This window comes from Meleagris gallopavo, chromosome 8 (genome assembly GCF_000146605.3).
Source record: "Meleagris gallopavo isolate NT-WF06-2002-E0010 breed Aviagen turkey brand Nicholas breeding stock chromosome 8, Turkey_5.1, whole genome shotgun sequence".
In the NCBI taxonomy this organism is placed as follows: domain Eukaryota; kingdom Metazoa; phylum Chordata; class Aves; order Galliformes; family Phasianidae; genus Meleagris; species Meleagris gallopavo.
Window position 1 is genome coordinate 10595631 of NC_015018.2, and position 17104 is coordinate 10612734.

Consider the following 17104-nt stretch of genomic DNA (forward strand, 5'->3'; position numbering starts at 1 on the left):
GCTTAGGACCTTTTTCTGTGCATCTCGGAGTAATTCAGGCTGGTTCTCAGTGAAAGAAATATAAGACGTACTTGAAGGAAGGGAAGGTTATTGTCAGTATGTAATTATCTCACCATTTTTCCAGTAGCTGCCCTTGCAGAATGGTAATGCAGTCATCATAAGCTTCCTTCTGGATTCCCGTTTGCTTAAGAGGAGTGAAGAACTCAACTATACTTCAGTGTATTCTGTAAGCTTTTCAAAAGGAAAGGTACTGATGTCTGAGAAGGTTGTTGCCTGTACTTGACTCACCTCTGCTAGTTTGTCCCGTCACAGATACTAGCACTGAGGAGAGCTGTGATAGTTGGCACATGCTGATTTGAAAAAGTGTCTGAAGCAAGTAGGGCAGTACCTTTGTGGGAGCAGGGTACAAGTTTCCCTGTACCTTCCCAGTCCTTAAACTGGCTTTTGTGTGAGCTCCTTGGCAGGCCCCACGTGAGGTACAGTAACTGCTGCTTTTTGGACTGTGTTAGTGATATTCTAGCAGTTAGGTTACTGAACTGAGCCTTCAGGAAGGGATTGCTGCTGCTTTTCAGCTTTTGGAGAGTCTTGGTACGTTGTTGGGCTTCAGGCTGTGTTTCTGAGGCAACGCCGCTTCTGGGAGACAGCTTCTGTTGTTTGTCAGGAATGAGCATCAGAGACATCAGCATGCATATGAAGCTCTCATCTTTGGGATGGAGAAGCTGCAACGATCCTAGGGTTCCTGCAGACCCTCAGCTTGGCTGGAGGCCTGAAAGCTCAAGTCTTTTGCAAGTGAAAGCCCTTTAATTTGGCATGGGGGCTGCATTTTCACCTCTCCCTTCTCCTTCGCCTTCAATTTTCTCCTGTTGCTTAATTTAGTTGCGCAGTGGCCCTTTGCCTTCTAAAATGGAAGAAGCCAGTTGAAAAAGGGATGAACCAGTGGAGGGGATGACTTCTGAAACACCCTGGCCTTCACAGATAAGCTTGTGTGATGCTCTAAAAACAGTGGCATGCAACAACTTCATGGAAGTGGGGGGCAGGGTTGGATGGGCATGGCAGCTAATCTACAGAGAAAGGAGACATCTATTTAAAAATGGATGACCTCAAATAGATGAAGAACAATGTGTAAAATAAAGGGATGCCAGAGATAACTAAGAAGGTAATCCCATTGAGTTTATCCAGCAAGCATTAGGAGTTGTGTGAGGTAACTGACTGTCCTTTGTTTTCTCCTGGGTTGCTGCAGGCATCACGTGTCAGTGCAGAGGCTGTTGGGGGGGAAAAGGTAAGGGGACTGCTCTGTTGGGAGCCAGCACACAGTCCTAACAAGCAGGCTGGGAAATTTGCTTTGGTTGTAAAATAAGTGAATATATGAGGGTAAAAAAATGCTGGCTCAGAGATATGGGAATGTTAAAAGACTTCCGTCTGTTTTCTGAATCTGGAAAAGCCATGTAGGTCTGCTGGCATACTGTCTTGCTGCAGGAGGGAAGGCTTTAAGTAGCACTGGTGGTATTTCTTCTGTTCTGGAGCTGGTATGGGATCCTGGAGTGTGATAGGCACGTTAAAATAGAAAGCCAAACGAAAATTGGTTAAGAGCTGGATTGAACCAGAGTGAGTTGCTGTGGGATTGCTGGGTTTGGGCTTTAAGTGGGCTATTAGAATTGAGAGTTTGAGAAACTGCTTTTTATAACTCTCGTAGTTTGGTATTTCAGTTTAGTTTTGTAGCTTTGTAGTACGTTTCAAACAGGGGAAAGGGGGTAATTTTCTTTTGATGTACAGAACAAAAGGCATAGGTTAATTCTTTACAAGTAAATAGTTAAAAGTCCTTAGTTCCGCTGTTTAAGGTCTTGCTTGATTTTAGCCAGGCTTTACTCTTCCTTGCAGAGCTTTTTCCCACTGTTCACTAACCTGTATCTGAAAGGGATGAATTGCTTTCCTTGGCCTTGCTAGTTGTCCTCCAGCCACGAGCTGACAGCTATTTGACTTTCCAGTATGACTTTGAAACTAAATTCTTGCTGGGGCTTCCAGATGGATAATGTATGGATAGCGTGCTGTGTCTTACAACAGGCTCTCTGTGAGCATTTTGCTGACCATCCACTTCTACAAGTTTAGAAGTCTTATGAGCAGTCCTAGGGTACAGTTTTGCTGAAAAATGATGTGCAGTCTTGGCCTTTTCCTGGGGGAGAGCGTGGCAAACTTCTTGTTCTTGTGTAGGAGTTTTAAGTATGCCAGGCACATTTTTCTTAAAATAAATGGGTCACTCCTCTGTGAAATCCAGTGTAAACAGGCTTTAGAGAGGAACAGCTGAAAAGGCTGTGGACTGTCACCCATAAAGCACTCTGTATTTGGCTCTACTTGATGCGTGCTGGCTGTGTACCTAGCAGATGTGTTGGTAACTCAGCTGTGAAGCTGATCCTCTAATTGCTCGGAATCGAGATGTGAGAAACAGAAACGTGATTATTTGCTTGTCATAACCTCAGTAGAAGCTTTGTAGCTTAATTTGTGCTTCTTAGCGGTCAGTGTAATTTTACAGCATTTTGTGATGTGTAAACAGCACTGGCGTAGAAATAATGGCTTCTGAATAGCACCTATCCAGCTGATAGGTTTGAACAGGCTTCTAACAGCCCTACAAAAAATGACAGCAGTGCCCTTTAGGGCAAGCATGGCTGGTATCATAGGAGTGTGCCTGCTGTGGGATTTCAGGAGCTGTTTCTTCATTGGTTACTGCAACCTGGAAGATTGAACTGACCTACAGGCAAGATAGATTGAGAAAACTGGGTGAAGCTGAGTGTCTGCTCCAGTGGCATTTGCAAACAGCATAGTCAACAAATAAAACACTTAAAATTAGCTAGGAAGTGAACTTGATCTTGCCTTATTACTAATAGTGCAGGTTTCTTACGTGTCTTTAGGGGAGCTGCCTGAAGATCGGCTGCTTTTTGGAGTTGGCTGTGCTGTTGATGTTTGGGACTCATCCTGACATCTCAGAATAGAAATTACTGGATTGAAATCTGCTTAAAAGTATTAGTAAACTGAAGTGGCGTAATGGAAAAGTCATAATTACACATTGCAGCATTGAACTGTTTACTCTGAAGTGGAAATCATTCAAATGTGCAACTATGAAAGCACAATTCTCTCTTTGGCAGCTGTGGCCAGCCCTGTTTTGTGGCAGAAGGACTGTGCGAAGGGTCCAGAAGTCTGGTGTCAGAGTCTTCGGACAGCGTCGCAGTGTGGAGCTGTGAAACACTGCCAGCAGAATGTCTGGAGCAAGCCTACTGTAGTAAGTATCAACTGCTGAGGTGTCTTCCCAGGGTAATTTTTGTAGCTGGTTTCCATATGCTGAAGATTTTCAAGTCTGATTGCGGTTAAGCGCTACATCAGTCTGCACTGTGGTTGCTGTGAGTAATTTGGGTGCCAGATAAGGGTTGCTTTCCATTTTGTGGCCTTGTGCAACTTGTCTGCTGACTTCTCATGTGACCTGTTGTACAGTGCAGTTTGTGGAACAGAGCTAGTGGGTTTCAGACTTGATCCTCTCCATTAAGGCAGTTCATAATTCATAGGGCCCTTTTTATTCTGAGCCACATCAAACTGGTAGCTTTTAAAAAATAATAGCTGTGTGATTGCTTAGGTCTTTCTCACACTATGATATTCCACAAAAGATACAGCTTGTACTAAATTAGGAAAGCCCTGACAGTAAATAAGTGTACAGTTATTACATTTAGTATGGCTCTTAAAGTTGTGCTAACTGTGAGTGCTTCTTTAATGGATATAGCTGTAGCTTGTGGTGTCACTGCACAGCTTTCTAAGACAAAGGCTGTTTGCACACAGGTACGTCCAACTCACTTTGCCTACATCTGTGCCTAAAAGTGTCTCAGCTTGTAGAAAAGTAGGGAAAGGAGGAATGTTAGAATGGTTAAGTGTGATTAAAATGAGTGAAGCTGCCTGAAGTTCCTGTGCTTCTAGTATGTGTGAACTTAAGTAATTTCTTGTGCTTTTGGAAGAACTTGTGTTTTGTTCTATCTTTAGACTGCAAGTTTATATTCTCTACTCTGTTCCAGGTTTACTTGACACAAAATAAATGATTAATGTGGAATCTGATTAAAAATTATTATTTTTGTCCCTGATCTTTGGGAATTTAGACTCTTCAAATAGAAAGGTAAAACAGGTTCAGGAGATGACATCTCAGGTCAAAATAGTTTACCTTTTAAGTGTGCTGGAAGTAGGTGAGATAATAGTGATGACATACCTGCTTCTTCAGAACATGTTGATTTACTGGTATAAACTGGTGTTGGACATGCTCAGAATGACCTTGCTCTGTTTTGAAGCGTCTCTGCCTCCACCTTAGTTTCAGCCAATACTACTTCTTTAATTTAAAATACGGATGTGGTGCTCATTCTTTGCATTCATATTTGCAAACTGCATTTACAAGCACTTAATTCTGTCTCCAATTAACTCTTACTCTTCTCTCCCTAGAACAGCATCCCCTGTGATTTGTGCAAGGAACTTGTAACAGTGGTTGGCAAGGTTTTGAAGGACAATGGCACGGAGGTAAGCTGAGCTCTTCTCCTTGCTCCGAGACACTTGTTCATTTCTTTGTCATAACAAAGTCTCAAGGTGAAGGGATATAAGAATATTCTGCAAGAATTTTCCCAATTTGAACAGCAAGTGTTGAAAGGGGATGGATTACACAAAATATGGCTTTTAAATGCACCTTTTCTGGTTTTAGATTAGCAAATCCTAGAGCCTTCCCTAACGCATCCCTGGTTGTCTATAGGTAGAATTATTCTTGTGTTAGTGGGCAATTAATCTTGAAGGGTGTGATAGTGTAGAAGTGGATGATGAAAGCAAGTAAAGTGGGCTTTATTTTGGCTATGTGATTGCTTCCCTTTAGCTTTCATGAACTCAGAGTACTTAGTGAGGAAAAGATCACTGTCATGCTAGCTCATAATTTCACTTCCTATTTAGTGTAAATGGCTTGTGGTAGTAAGAGCATGTTGTGTGGGCCTTGTAGGATGTATTTCATGTTTTCTCTTTGGTGGGGTTTCGTTGAAGGTCCAAGACTGGGCAAAAAGCTGTAATGTAAAATCTTATTCTAATTTGGCTTGCCGGCTACCTAGACCTACCCAAGTCCAAGGGCTGTCTTTAGGCCTCATAAAATACATTTTTGGGAATGGCAAGAGCTTTTGATATGTAGGTTTAGGTAATCTATGGCTTGTCTTATCTTTTATTAGGATGAGATTCGCTCTTACTTGGAAAAGACATGTGAGTTTCTTCCTGACCAAGGCCTGGCCTCTGAGTGCAAAGAAATTGTGGACTCCTACCTACCAGTTATCATGGACATGATCAAAGAAGAATTTGTAAGTAAACAACAATCTGTAACTGTTAGAATTGAAAACTGCTGCTGTTCGTGTTTGAGTTTTCCAGACAGGGTGGTGCATATGGTCCTTTGGTTCTGTATGGGTTACTTGTGTTGCACTTCTTTACATTTGAAGACAACTTTCTTACTGGGAACTGTTTTCCTGCTTCAGCAGAACAGCTGTCTACTCTGAACATCATGTAACAGTGCAGTCAGTCCAGTGCTTTATGTATATATCTTATCTCCTCCAGGATAAACCTGAAGTTGTGTGTAGTGCCCTCTCACTGTGCCAGTCCCTTCAGAAGCATCTTGCAGCAATGAAACTTCAGAAACAGCTTCAGTCCAATAAGATACCAGAGCTGGACTTCTCTGAACTGACATCTCCATTCATGGCAAACGTGCCTCTCCTCCTTTACCCTCAAGACAAACCCCAGCAGAAGTCTAAGGTAAGGGTTCAGTGCTACTACACGGTGAAGGAAAAGTGTCAGTTTGTGTAAGAATTCATTGGTGATTCTCGGTAAGGGATTTTCATGCTGGGCAAAAATTAAATAGATGTTCTTCACCTGAGTGAAGTCTCCTACTGAATTTTGTGCTTCTGCATATACCTGTATACCAGCTATCTTTTCTTCCCTGTGGATTTAAAGCTAAGTAAGTTAATAGCTGCAGCCTCTATGGACCATCTGTATTAGCTTGGATTAACAACGACTGCAGTCTATGCAATTAAGTCTTGTGCTGGGCTTTTCCCATCCAGGACTATAATAGTCAAACAGGTCTTACTTGAAATTGTTTCTTCCAAGAAAGTGTTCAAAGGAGGAAGAGAGATTCCCCCATGTTCTGATATGTCTCCTGGCTGTGCCTTTCAGAGAAAGCCTCTGAATCTGGAGGTGACAGACTGGATCAGAAGAGAATGAATAGCTGACAGAGGGTTGTAGATGAGATTATGAACTTGGGAGTAGAGGTTGAGTCTGATAATGAACTTAGATAGGGAACTAAACAGCTGGGTGGATGTAGAACCTGCTCTTGTGGGTGGAGCAGGGAGATGTATGCCAAATTTAGAAACCTTCCCTGTCATCTGGTAACAAAACCAAGAGATTTTGGTGATTGGATATCTCAACTGTTATATCGAGTTTCAGAGCTGTGTGTACCTAATCTCCATCTAGTGGCTGGTGCACTTACCAACAGGAATGTCTTTTCATGTGAGGTTGGGCTTTTAAGTATTCCATATGGTATTAATTAAGGTTTACATATAGCTTAAAATAACTATTAAAGTTTAGTACCACACTTGAGAAGATTCAGTGACTATGTGAAGATGTGTCAACTCCTTTTTCACTCTTGGTCCAGGGAACTGAGGATGTATGCCAGGACTGCATTCGGCTGGTTACCGATGTTCAGGAAGCTGTGAGGACAAATGCAACTTTTGTAAAGTCCTTAGTTGCTCATGCCAAGGAGGAATGTGACCGCCTCGGACCTGGAATGTCTGATATGGTAAGTTATCCTTCTGTTTAAAAAAATTGTTTCTGAATAAAACATAAAATACTTGATCGGTGCCTTAGACCCCTCGGTGTATTCTCTAATACAACCAAGGAGCATGTGTGACATTTGGTGCATGTTATGCTGTGTAACAGTGACTCAGCATTGAAATCACCAGCTTTTTGGTCAATTAAGTAGCGGTGGGGGAGGTGAATGGGAGTGGAGGGAACAGAAAAAGGCTCAAGATGACTGAGACGCTTTAAAGATGTGTTTCATAAAAATAATCTGGAAGAGTAATGGGGTCAGAGAAGTACAGAGGGGTGCTTTTTCCCTGGGAGGAATGGAAGGACTCATTAGATAAGCAGGTATGTGGGCAATGATTGTGTAACCTGAAATGCCATCTTATGCTTGGGACAAGCTGTGAAAGATAACAGTGTAGGTATTAAGTAGAGCAGGTAAATTAATACTTCAGAAGTATTAGAAAATTCTAGGTTAGCCCTGCAGCTTAAGTGTCCTGAGAATAAAAGCAAGGCTTTCTTTTCTCACTTCCTGCAGTGCAAGAGCTATATCTCTGAATATTCTGACTTGGCCATCCAGATGATGATGCACATGGTAAGATCAATAAAATGTGATATTTGATCTCAGTTCATTTTTCTGCTTTGTGTAGCAGCTTAGTTGGAAACGGGAAATGCTTTTTGCACTAGAAGTGGGTAGAGTCTGCTCTATGAGCGTTGGTAGTAACACTTGGAATTTGGCATTTAATTGGATAATAACTTCACTCCCAGTTTGCTTCAGCCCTTTCCTCTTCTCCTGCAACTGCTTCAGTAGAGTGAAAGGCACGCCAGAGATACAGAGGAAGATGCTTTATGTACATTATGCATGACTATCTCAGTCCTGTACTTATACCACTTTTCCCCTCAAATACCGTATACAAATAATAGTTGGTCTCTGTCGCAGTTAGCGTTGCAAAATCGATTCAAGTAAGTGCTGGAGATAAGTGTATTTTGGGGGGTGTGCGCTGTCACCCTCCATTTTCTTTGTGGAAAGAGTATGCAGTTTAAATGCTTGACAATTTTTTTCTTAACTGTTATCTTCAATTTCTCCTATCTTCTTCTGTCTCCCATTTCCTTTGTCAACAGAAAGATCAGGTAGGTGAACAACTTGCCTGTGGTGATAGCCTGCTTGTAGTTCACTTGCTACTCTTAAAGGGCTGGTAGTTCACTCCTTGCTCTATTAGCTGTGTACGTGGTGTGAGTGCACTCAGTTTTGACAGATACAAGGGATGCTTATGTGATGACAGCAGGGAGAGACTTTAGTCTTCCTCCAGTGGACCGGTCTGTCTTCCAGCTCTGGATACCAGTCTGTGGCACCAAGATATCAACTTGGTTATGCTTTGGTGGAGCAGATGATGTGCTCGCTTTCATTTGAGATAGAAGTGGGAAAAGCGAGCCAGCAGCTCCTGTTAGTTTCTGGTGTAATGTTTGGGCTCAAAAGGGCTTGAGTTTGGCTATCTTTGGGTCACCTTTGTGTTCTCTTTGTGACCTATCATATTAGATGCTCCGAATACACAAATCAAAGGGAAAGGTGCAGGAGGCCTTTAGACTTCTGCTTTCTAGTGCTGTTTGGGCTTTCAATTTAACTTCTCCTGGGAGACCTTGTGTCTGTCATCTCTTTGAGAGAGAACACTGTGCGTGTGGATGTTGTTTTAACATTAATGTTAAGGAAATGCTTATAACGACGCATGAATCAAAGGGTTTGACTTAAAGGTACTGCCTGGAGTAGCCTGAAGCATCACTGTAAGTCTGAGATATGCTTTTGCCTGTGCATGAGGTTATGGCGTGATGTTGCGTAAGCCCCTGCTGTAATAAACTCGATGACATGGCTAATTGGGTGGGGTATGGCCTTCTAATTATCTGTAGGACTAAAGGTAACTTTTTAAAAATCTTAAACAGACTTATGGGGAGGGGAAGCTCAAGTTTTGCATAATTCTCTGAAAAGCTTTTCTCACCTTGTGTAGGTACAGTACGACCTCCTTAGAGCAGTATATTTGCCTCGTGTTTGGGATCTGTTTCTGTATTCAGTAATGAGATGCTAGAAGGCCTTTTTAATGGCTTTGTTTTGTGCTCTCATGGCTGTGAGAAGAACAATTTGAATGCAAGAATTGCATATACTTTAAAAAAAAAAAAAGGGGGGGGGTTAGGTTAGGCTTAGTTTTTAACATGGTTAACTTTTGTTCCTTATAGGCTGCGTTCAATAATGCAGGAGTTTCTGTTTTCAAAGTGTAATGTCACTGGATGCTTTAAGGAAGGTAGTTTGTGAAAGAGGAGGAATCCTTTCTTCTGAGAGTTTCTTCCAGTTCTTGGGTGAACTTGTCAGGAAAATGAACCTCTTCTGTAATAACTTAGGGATTTCAGGGGAGCAGCTTATGGATGCAGATCTAAGGGGGTGGTGGTGGTGACCTGTTTTGGTGTTGGTACATCTTAAGTCAACTCCTTTGAAGGGCTTGCATATAGAATATTAGCTCTTGGTAAATGGGTTTTGAAGTGGGTGTGGCCTAACCTCTTCTTTTAAGGGAGCTGCTAAATTTGATTTGGTAGCTGTCCTGCCTATAACCATATCAAATGCTTTGGCAATACTTAAGTAGTCCTGAAACCTCTAGTTGTGTTGGAGCCTTTTAATAAAGGTGTGTCTTGTGTTCTCTTGGCACTCCCAGAGGCTCCATAAAAAGGGGTGCATCTTCTAGACTTTTAAAAGTTACTACTCCTCTCTTTCCAGCAACCAAAGGACATTTGTGCCATGGTTGGATTCTGTCCTTCTGTGAAATCTGTTCCCCTTCAGACTCTGGTACCGGCTCAAGTGGTTCATGAAGTGAAAATGGAAACTGTGGAGGTAAGATTTTGAGACTTTGTACTCAGTAGCTTTGCTGCCCTTTTTGCTTTACTGTAATGAACTAGATGAAACAAAAAGTAAATGCTTGTATACACTACATAATCCAAGTGTCTTAATACAAAATCCTCGGCTGTTGTTTTTGAGGCTGATCTGTAAAGTAGAAGGGAACTGATGCATTTATTATCTTTGCACAGCCTTTAAGTTAAGCAGTGAGGTGACTGTTTTTCCGGAAGTCTCTTTTGCATATAGTTAACTTCTGATAAACAGTCTCCAAACAATTTCCCTCAAGTCCCTCTGATGTTTTTTTTTAAACCCAAACAGGAGAGTGCTCTCAATTCTAATAAATTTTGTTCTGTTAATGTGTTTTAAGAAATACTTTGTGTTTCCCTTGATTCCAGTCACCATGGCAGTGCTTATTTTTGTCTTTTAGATTTAACTCTCTGCCCTATGCAACTTGAGAACTGTGGTCTTAAATAATCATACAAAATAACTTTTCATACAAAAAAGCATTTTATGAAGACTTTGAGGTTTTGGGGTTGTGCAAGCTAGCTCAAACTGGCTAGCTGGTAAAGGGCTTAGTATGCCAGTCCTGAACATGAGTGCTGTTGGACTGATCCTTTATGAATTGTTCTCTGTCAAATGTGGTCAGGTGTTGATTTATTGTTTTGTATGAATGCTTATATTCTCAGAAAGCCGCAGTTCAAGAGAAGACTTTTTCTGTGTGTGAAATCTGTGAGACGATGGTGAAAGAAGTGACTGGCCTGTTGGAGAGCAACAAGACAGAGGTGTGTAAGTGATGAAAATGGTACCCCTGCCAAGGCTTTGGCTAAAATGGGCCTGTATTGTTATTGATTTAGAGGGGGAAAGAAAGCTCAGCTTCATGAGAGCAAGAGTTTTTTCCTCCTTTGCTAGGGCAGAGGAAGCAAGTATGTTTGAACAGATTCAGATTTGTCTGTTATTTGCTACTCATGTTTCCTTATCCTCCAGGAGGAGATTGTGCATCAAATGGAAGTCGTCTGCTACCTGCTTCCAGCAAGTGTCAAAGATCAGTGTAAGGACTTCATAGAGGTCTATGGCCAGGCTTTGATTGATATGCTCCTGGAAGCAACAAATCCTGAGGCTGTGTGTGTTATGCTGAAATGCTGCGCATCCAACAAGCTTCCGCAGCAGCCAGGTTGGTAATGAGGACTTAGTATTGTTGCAGTATGAGCTAGTTAACCTGTGATTATATCCTCTGTGGATTCGTGCTATCATCCTTTGCCTAGTGCTGCCTCCTCTCTTCTATTCGGGGGAACTACCTAAGTGGTTTTCTTTTCTTTCTCAGTTGTGGTGAAACCCGCGGGTGGCTTCTGTGATATCTGCAAGATGGTAGTAGCTTATGCAGACAAAGAACTCGAGAAGAATGCCACAACAACTGAGATTGAGGCTTTACTGGAAAAAGTCTGTCACTTCCTGCCAGAGTCTGTCAGTGATCAGGTAAAGCATCTGTGTAGAGACAGGCTAAAAAGCAATTCTATGCACAGTCCAAGGCTGAAGATGAACTGTCCACACATGCAGCTAGAACTGGCTTGGTTCAGCCACCCAATCCTTCTTAGGATTTTTCCTTCTCTACTTAGCACAAAGGCAGAGCAACCTCTCACGTTGTCTCGCTCCAATTTATAGGAGGGAGATGAGGTTCTTTTAATATCTGTATACCCGGCATGAGATTAAGAAACAATGGTTCTAATGTTGGTCCAACCAGTTTATTATAAATCCTAATCAGGGAGTAGGGACCAGAATCCAGCAGCGGTCCTGTTGCACGACGTTTCAATGGTCTGAGGCAAAAGCAGCAGGAGGGGAGAGCAACAGCGTGGCCGGCCTTGGGCAGCAAGCAGGTAGGAGGAGGAAGTTGCAGAGCCTATCTGGGAGGAAGCAGCAGGACTCAGGTAGCAGGCCCAGGAGAGTCTGTCAGCATGCAGGAATTCTGTGGTGAGGGATCTGATGGCAGACACCTTTGTTCTTCTTCAGCGTGCTGGTAGAGCGCAGAGCAAGTCCAGGAGGGAGAGAGGCAGTTTGTGAGGCTTCTCATGGCAGAAACCTCTTCTTTTTCATAAGGAATCTGTTGCCAGAAAACCTAAACCTCATGGTTATAGGTCCCCTCTTTTATCCTTCTTCTGCCAGTGTGGCATTCCTGGGCGCTTGGGTAAGAGTTGTGTGCAGCACCTCCTGAGATGGCCATTTTCCTTGAGATAAGTCCACACAAAAGACCACGGCCATGATACTGCAGCTTATATCTCTGTTGTTGCCCCTGGCCTTGTCCATCTGTGTCCCTCAGACAAGGGATTTCTCAACCCTTGCCCAGGACTTGCTTGGACTTGTTCATCTGTGATGTAAATGATGTAAAAGAATAATCTCTTAAATGTGTGCAGTAGAGAAAGAGAGAGGGAAAGAAAACTCTGGGGGGTGCGTGTGTTTGGGGGGAGGTGAAGGGCAGCAAGCCTGATCTGGGCAGTCCTGGCTGTGTGACAGCCTGCCTCTTCTGGTCAGTGCAAGGCAAAGATGAACAGAAGAATGAAGCAGAGAACATGGAAAGGCTGGAGAGTAGTACTTCGGGGTGTTTCTTGTAAGAATATGATCAGTGTGACTTGTGTCAGAGTTGGAGGCATCTCCTTCTGCAGGGACTGGAACAAGTTGGGGATGTGGGGAGACTAGATTTTCACATTCCACATCCTTAGGGGGGTTGGCAGTTTGCTGAATAGATTGAAACCTTCAAGGTCTTGGCTGGCTGGTTTGCTGTACTAATTTGTAGTTAATAAAGGTCTGCCTGGAAATCCTCTGAGAACAGTGGGTGGAGGCAGCTGAAGGGTTTTTTCCCTTTCCTATCTCAACAAGGATCCTGTTAGGGGAATTAACAAAGTAACTGGACGTAAGCTGGCATAATTCCAGCGAGATAGTAAAAGGCAATGCCTGTTAAGCTGTTACTGTCAAGGTTTACCTGGAAATCTTACTAGGTGGCTGCTGAGTGTCAACTGCTTATAAGTTTAGCAGGCATATTACGTGCAGGGTTAAAGTAGCCATGAAACAGCTGTTCCTGCTAACTGCTGTGAGGCTGTTTAATAGCTGTGGTTGGCTTATTAATTGGTGCCGTTAGTCTCTGCTGAGAGTGCCGGTGTGTCTGTGCTTCAGAGTTGACCTCTCCACTAGAGGGCTGACTGCTAGTGATGGGAAGCGCTTCTGCTGTTGCCAAAGTGGATGGTTACTGCTTGGGTTAAAGATGCTTAAGAGCCTTCATTAGTGCATTGCTGTCATCCTGTTCAGGATGTTTGTCTTCAGCTTGAGCGTGCTTTCCCCCTGAGACATCGGTAAACTCCACTGTCAGAGACTGAGCATTGCAAATCAAAGTGTGTGCTGCTTTTTTGACCTTTTTCTCATCACAGCCTTTTCTGTACTCAGTTGTATCTACAGACAGATACGAACTTACCAAAATTATTTTGTTGTGGGGTGAATGCCGTGCTACATTTTCTGATCCGCAGAGCGTGAGTCTCTGGTTTATTGGTTTGGAGTGTGTTATTGGAGTGCTTGAAGAAATAGATTATGGGTTGGCTTGATAAAGCCCCTATATTACTGTGATCTTTTTAAGGCCTTGAAGGAAAAATCTCTCAACCTGTGCTTTGTTACAGTGTGTTCAGTTTGTGGAACAGTATGAACCTGTGGTTGTGCAACTCTTGGCAGAGATGATGGATCCCACTTTTGTTTGCACTGTGAGTATCGTGTTTACTTCTATTCAGATGGGCTCTGATACAGTCCTGCCTACTCTTCTCTATGCTTTTCAGTGTCTAGCAAGCAGAAACTCTGTTAGAATAAAAATTAGCGTACTGAATACTTGGAGCAAATTCACTTGTGCAAGGCCTTGGGCTTAATGAATGGACAGCTGTTTGACTGCCAGCCTTGTGCAAGAAAAGAACTGCCAGTGGTTATCCACTGTTCAGGTTCAGTAACAAGCATGGCGCGTCCTGAATGTGATGAGAGGAAGTTAAATGACGTTTGCTGAGAACAATCCTTTTCTAGAAGCTGTTTCATAATACTTAATATGAAAAAGTTGTAGCAACTTAATTTTTCCTGGTGTTGCATTGTTGCTGCAACCACAACTGCAGTTGTCAGCTGAGGACAGTGCTGTGTTTGCTCCTGAAGCTGCCTCAGCATTGCCCTTGGCCACCTGCACTTCGTTAGGTAGAAGCTCAGACATAAGGCTGGAGTCTAAGTGTTTCAGTGCTAATTCATACCGACTGCTGCTGTTCTTTCCACAGAAACTAGGAGTCTGTGGAGCAGCTAAAAAGCCTCTCCTAGGGGATGATGCTTGTGTTTGGGGTCCAGGTTACTGGTGTAAGAACATGGAGACTGCTGCTCAGTGCAACGTACGTAAAACCTTGAATTTCCAATCGTCTTTGATAACCTCCTTAAAAACTAATTTGCCAGCTTCTCTAGCACACTAAGTGGATGAATTCCTAGGTGGGTACTATCTAGAGGTGGTTGAGTTTCATTAGATGTTCTTCCATAGCCCTTAGCTTTCTCAAAGCACACTGTTCTTCCCTTATTTCCTCCTATTTATTACTCTGCAAGCATTTTAGAATCATAAAATGACAGAATGGCCTGGGTTGAAAAGGACTATAATGATGATCTAGTTTCAACCCCCCTGCCACGTGCAGGGTTGCCAACCATCAGACCAAGCTACCAGAGCCACATCCAACCTGGCCTTGAATGTCTCCAGGGATGGGACATCCACAAGCTCCTTGGACAACATGTTCCAGTGTGTCACCGCCCTCTGTGTGAAAAACTTCCTCCTAACTTAAATCTCTCCTGTCTCAGTTTAAAACCATTCTCCCTTGTCCTATCACTACGCACCCTCACAAACAGACATACCTCCTCCTGTTTATAGGCTCTCTTAAAATATTGGAAGGCCACAATGAGGTGTCCCTGGAGCCTTTTCTACTTCAACTAAACAAGCCCACACAATCCCTCAATCTTTCTTCATAGGAGAATGAATAGGAATCCGTAGTAAGCTGCAGTATGAGCTTTGTATTTAGTTTGTGTTCCAGGAGCCGTAAAACTGTGTCACAACCTGTGATCAGGCTCTAAAAGTTGGCTTTCAGTATTGATGTGGGTTGATGCTTTCTCTGCCAGGCCTTAAGGACTGAGGATCATCGTTTCCTGAAACTTCTGAGTGGGGGGCAAACATACTGTTTATTGTAAGCCTCTATGGAACCACTTATTTTAAGAAACGTGTTTTGTTCCAAAATCTTAGTTCAGAGAAAGGTGTTAATTGTGTAAAGAAGTACCCGCTTGTTCTCTAACAGGCTTTTTTCCACTCACATATACTATTTCTTTCCCTGCAGGCTGTTGATCACTGCAGACGTCATGTGTGGAACTAGAAGTATTTTCCAGTACTGAAAGCTTGCCATGGCTCGTAAAAACGTGGACTGAGGCTGGAGAGCTGTATCTCAAACATCCCTCCTCTCTGCCTCATTAACAATTTGACCTTCAAGTTCCTTTATTGTAACTCTTCTGTAGCAGTGCTGCTGTTGAAGGATCAGATCTTCATTGTTGACTTAACAAAGATATTTCTGGCTGTACAGTTTAACTCATTATGCTCCTGAAAATAGTCAGTGTGTTGTAGATTTTAATTGGTAGGCTGAAGTTTTTTTAGGTGCTGGGAAGAATGATGAAAGATGAAATGAACCTCTTATCTTCTAATTTAAAAAAGAACAAGATAGTGACTAAACTTTTAAATATCTTTCTGTAGCCAGCTTTGGGAAGATGACATACGTTGCGTTTAACATCTGTCTGGAATAGTAGTTTTCTGCTTAGTGTAGGGGAACCCTAAGGGATAACGTTGAATCCTGGAATTCCTTCAGCTGGAGTTTTCAAAGCTTTACAGAAGGGGACTCGGTGTGCCCAGCGAACTTTCCAAGCAACCAGTATATAAAAAGGATACGTTTGCACTCGAGTGGTCACATTCAAGACTTGTAGTGTTGTCATAGCTAAGGAAACCCCTCAATATTAGTTCATGTCCTTTTTATTTCCTTGGACGACTCAGCTTCGACATGGGTGTTCTCTTGTTAAGCCCTGAGCAGTTCAGTCTTTTCAAGCATGCTGACACACTTAAGGAATGCCTCTCTCCCCTTTTCTTTTCCCCCCTACTTGCTCAGTCATTCTGCTTCATCTTACAGCTTGCTACATGCAGCCAGCCTGGTGCTAAGGAGGTAGAGCAGTCTGACTCGATATGAGATGGAGGTGAAGAAGTCAGCAGGGGCTCTGTGTATATGAAAACCTTTACAGTGTAGCGGGCAGGATGTGTGGGAAATGGTTTTATTCCTTGTTTTTGGTTTTCTCTCGTGGGATACTCCAGTAATCTTAAAGCTTCAGAGGTACTGTTAGGCTTGCAGGTAGTTCCCGTTGCTGCCACCCATTCTCAGTGACATTCATCCTTCTGAATAGTTTGAAGTATAACTTTTTCTATCCCCAGAGTTCCCGTTTCTATTGGGAAATGCACTTGAGTTGCAAGTGGAGATAGCAGAGTGAGAATGCTGTTGCAGGTATTTTACAGCTTTGCTGGCATGCCTGGCAGCCTTTCGCAGTGGCACAGAAAGAAAACATCACACTGAAATTATCTGAACTTTTGAACAAAGCGCTTTTAAGGCAAACTGCTACCCTGAAAACAAGACAGGCCCTTGAGGTAGGGGCTTTCAGGATGAGAATCATGCTTATGTTCAAGACAGACCTTTTACTGGCTTTATGTGCTAAAGTGTGAACAAGATAACTCCTCAGAAGGCACCAGAATAGCTCTGGAGAGTCCTCTGGGAAGGAGAAGCTGGGCTGTGTGGAGCTTTGAAAACTCCAGTCCTGTTCAGAAAGTGCTGGCAACTGCTCCTCTTTGTGCAGCGCCTCGGGCGAGACGGGAGCTCTGCTAACAGGGCTTCAGGAGCAAGCAAACTCATTTTCATGGAGTTGAATTGAAAACCACTCAGCTGCATCTTTTTCTTACTACTTGTACATACTGAATGTCTGGGCGGTCTTGACAGATACTGAGACAGATTTCTTTCCTGTTTGTGTACAGAACTCTGAAGCACTCCCTGCTTTAAAAAAAAGTCCTCTAAAGATGTACAGTATCAGCAGCTTTCTGTCTTGGCAGGCTTGTGCAGTGCTTCCAGTGGTGTATCCCAGCGGGGGTAAGTGTCCCAGGTAGATGATGGGCTCTCCTCAGCATGGCTGCCCCTGGAGAGGTACAGGTTGTCACACTGCAGCACGCAGTATGGGATTGATCTTTTAAAACTGGATGATGTTCTTCAACATGATTTTTTTTTTTTTTTTTTTTTTAGGGTTTGGGATATAACTTGTACTTATTGAGCTGTGACGTTAGGT

The 17104-nt window shown here is 42.9% G+C and overlaps 1 protein-coding gene across 2 annotated transcripts; it reads left to right on the plus strand.

The window, feature by feature from the left end:
- Positions 1 to 3085: 3085 nt before the first annotated feature.
- Positions 3086 to 16851, plus strand: PSAP (prosaposin). Of its 2 annotated transcripts, XM_019617522.2 has the most exons (14): positions 3086 to 3271; positions 4465 to 4539; positions 5223 to 5348; positions 5599 to 5793; positions 6689 to 6832; positions 7373 to 7429; positions 7957 to 7965; positions 9593 to 9706; positions 10396 to 10491; positions 10694 to 10880; positions 11031 to 11182; positions 13366 to 13446; positions 13993 to 14100; positions 15079 to 16851. In XM_019617522.2, exons 1-14 carry the CDS (start codon positions 3101 to 3103, stop codon positions 15112 to 15114), a joined length of 1551 nt encoding a protein of 516 aa, XP_019473067.1. In that variant the 5' UTR covers positions 3086 to 3100; the 3' UTR covers positions 15115 to 16851. The 2 variants fall into 2 exon arrangements, with proteins under 2 accessions (XP_019473067.1, XP_010712601.1); XM_010714299.3 differs by lacking the exon at positions 7957 to 7965.
- The last annotated feature ends 253 nt before the right edge of the window (positions 16852 to 17104 follow it).

Bases quoted from the DNA above. Each gene is read 5' to 3' on its own strand.
- PSAP (XM_019617522.2), top strand. From the start codon at position 3,101: ATGTGCAACTATGAAAGCACAATTCTCTCTTTGGCAGCTGTGGCCAGC. The intron at 6,833-7,372 runs GTAAGTTATCCT...CACTTCCTGCAG, and splicing joins GACCTGGAATGTCTGATATG to TGCAAGAGCTATATCTCTGA. The intron at 11,183-13,365 runs GTAAAGCATCTG...GCTTTGTTACAG, and splicing joins CAGAGTCTGTCAGTGATCAG to TGTGTTCAGTTTGTGGAACA.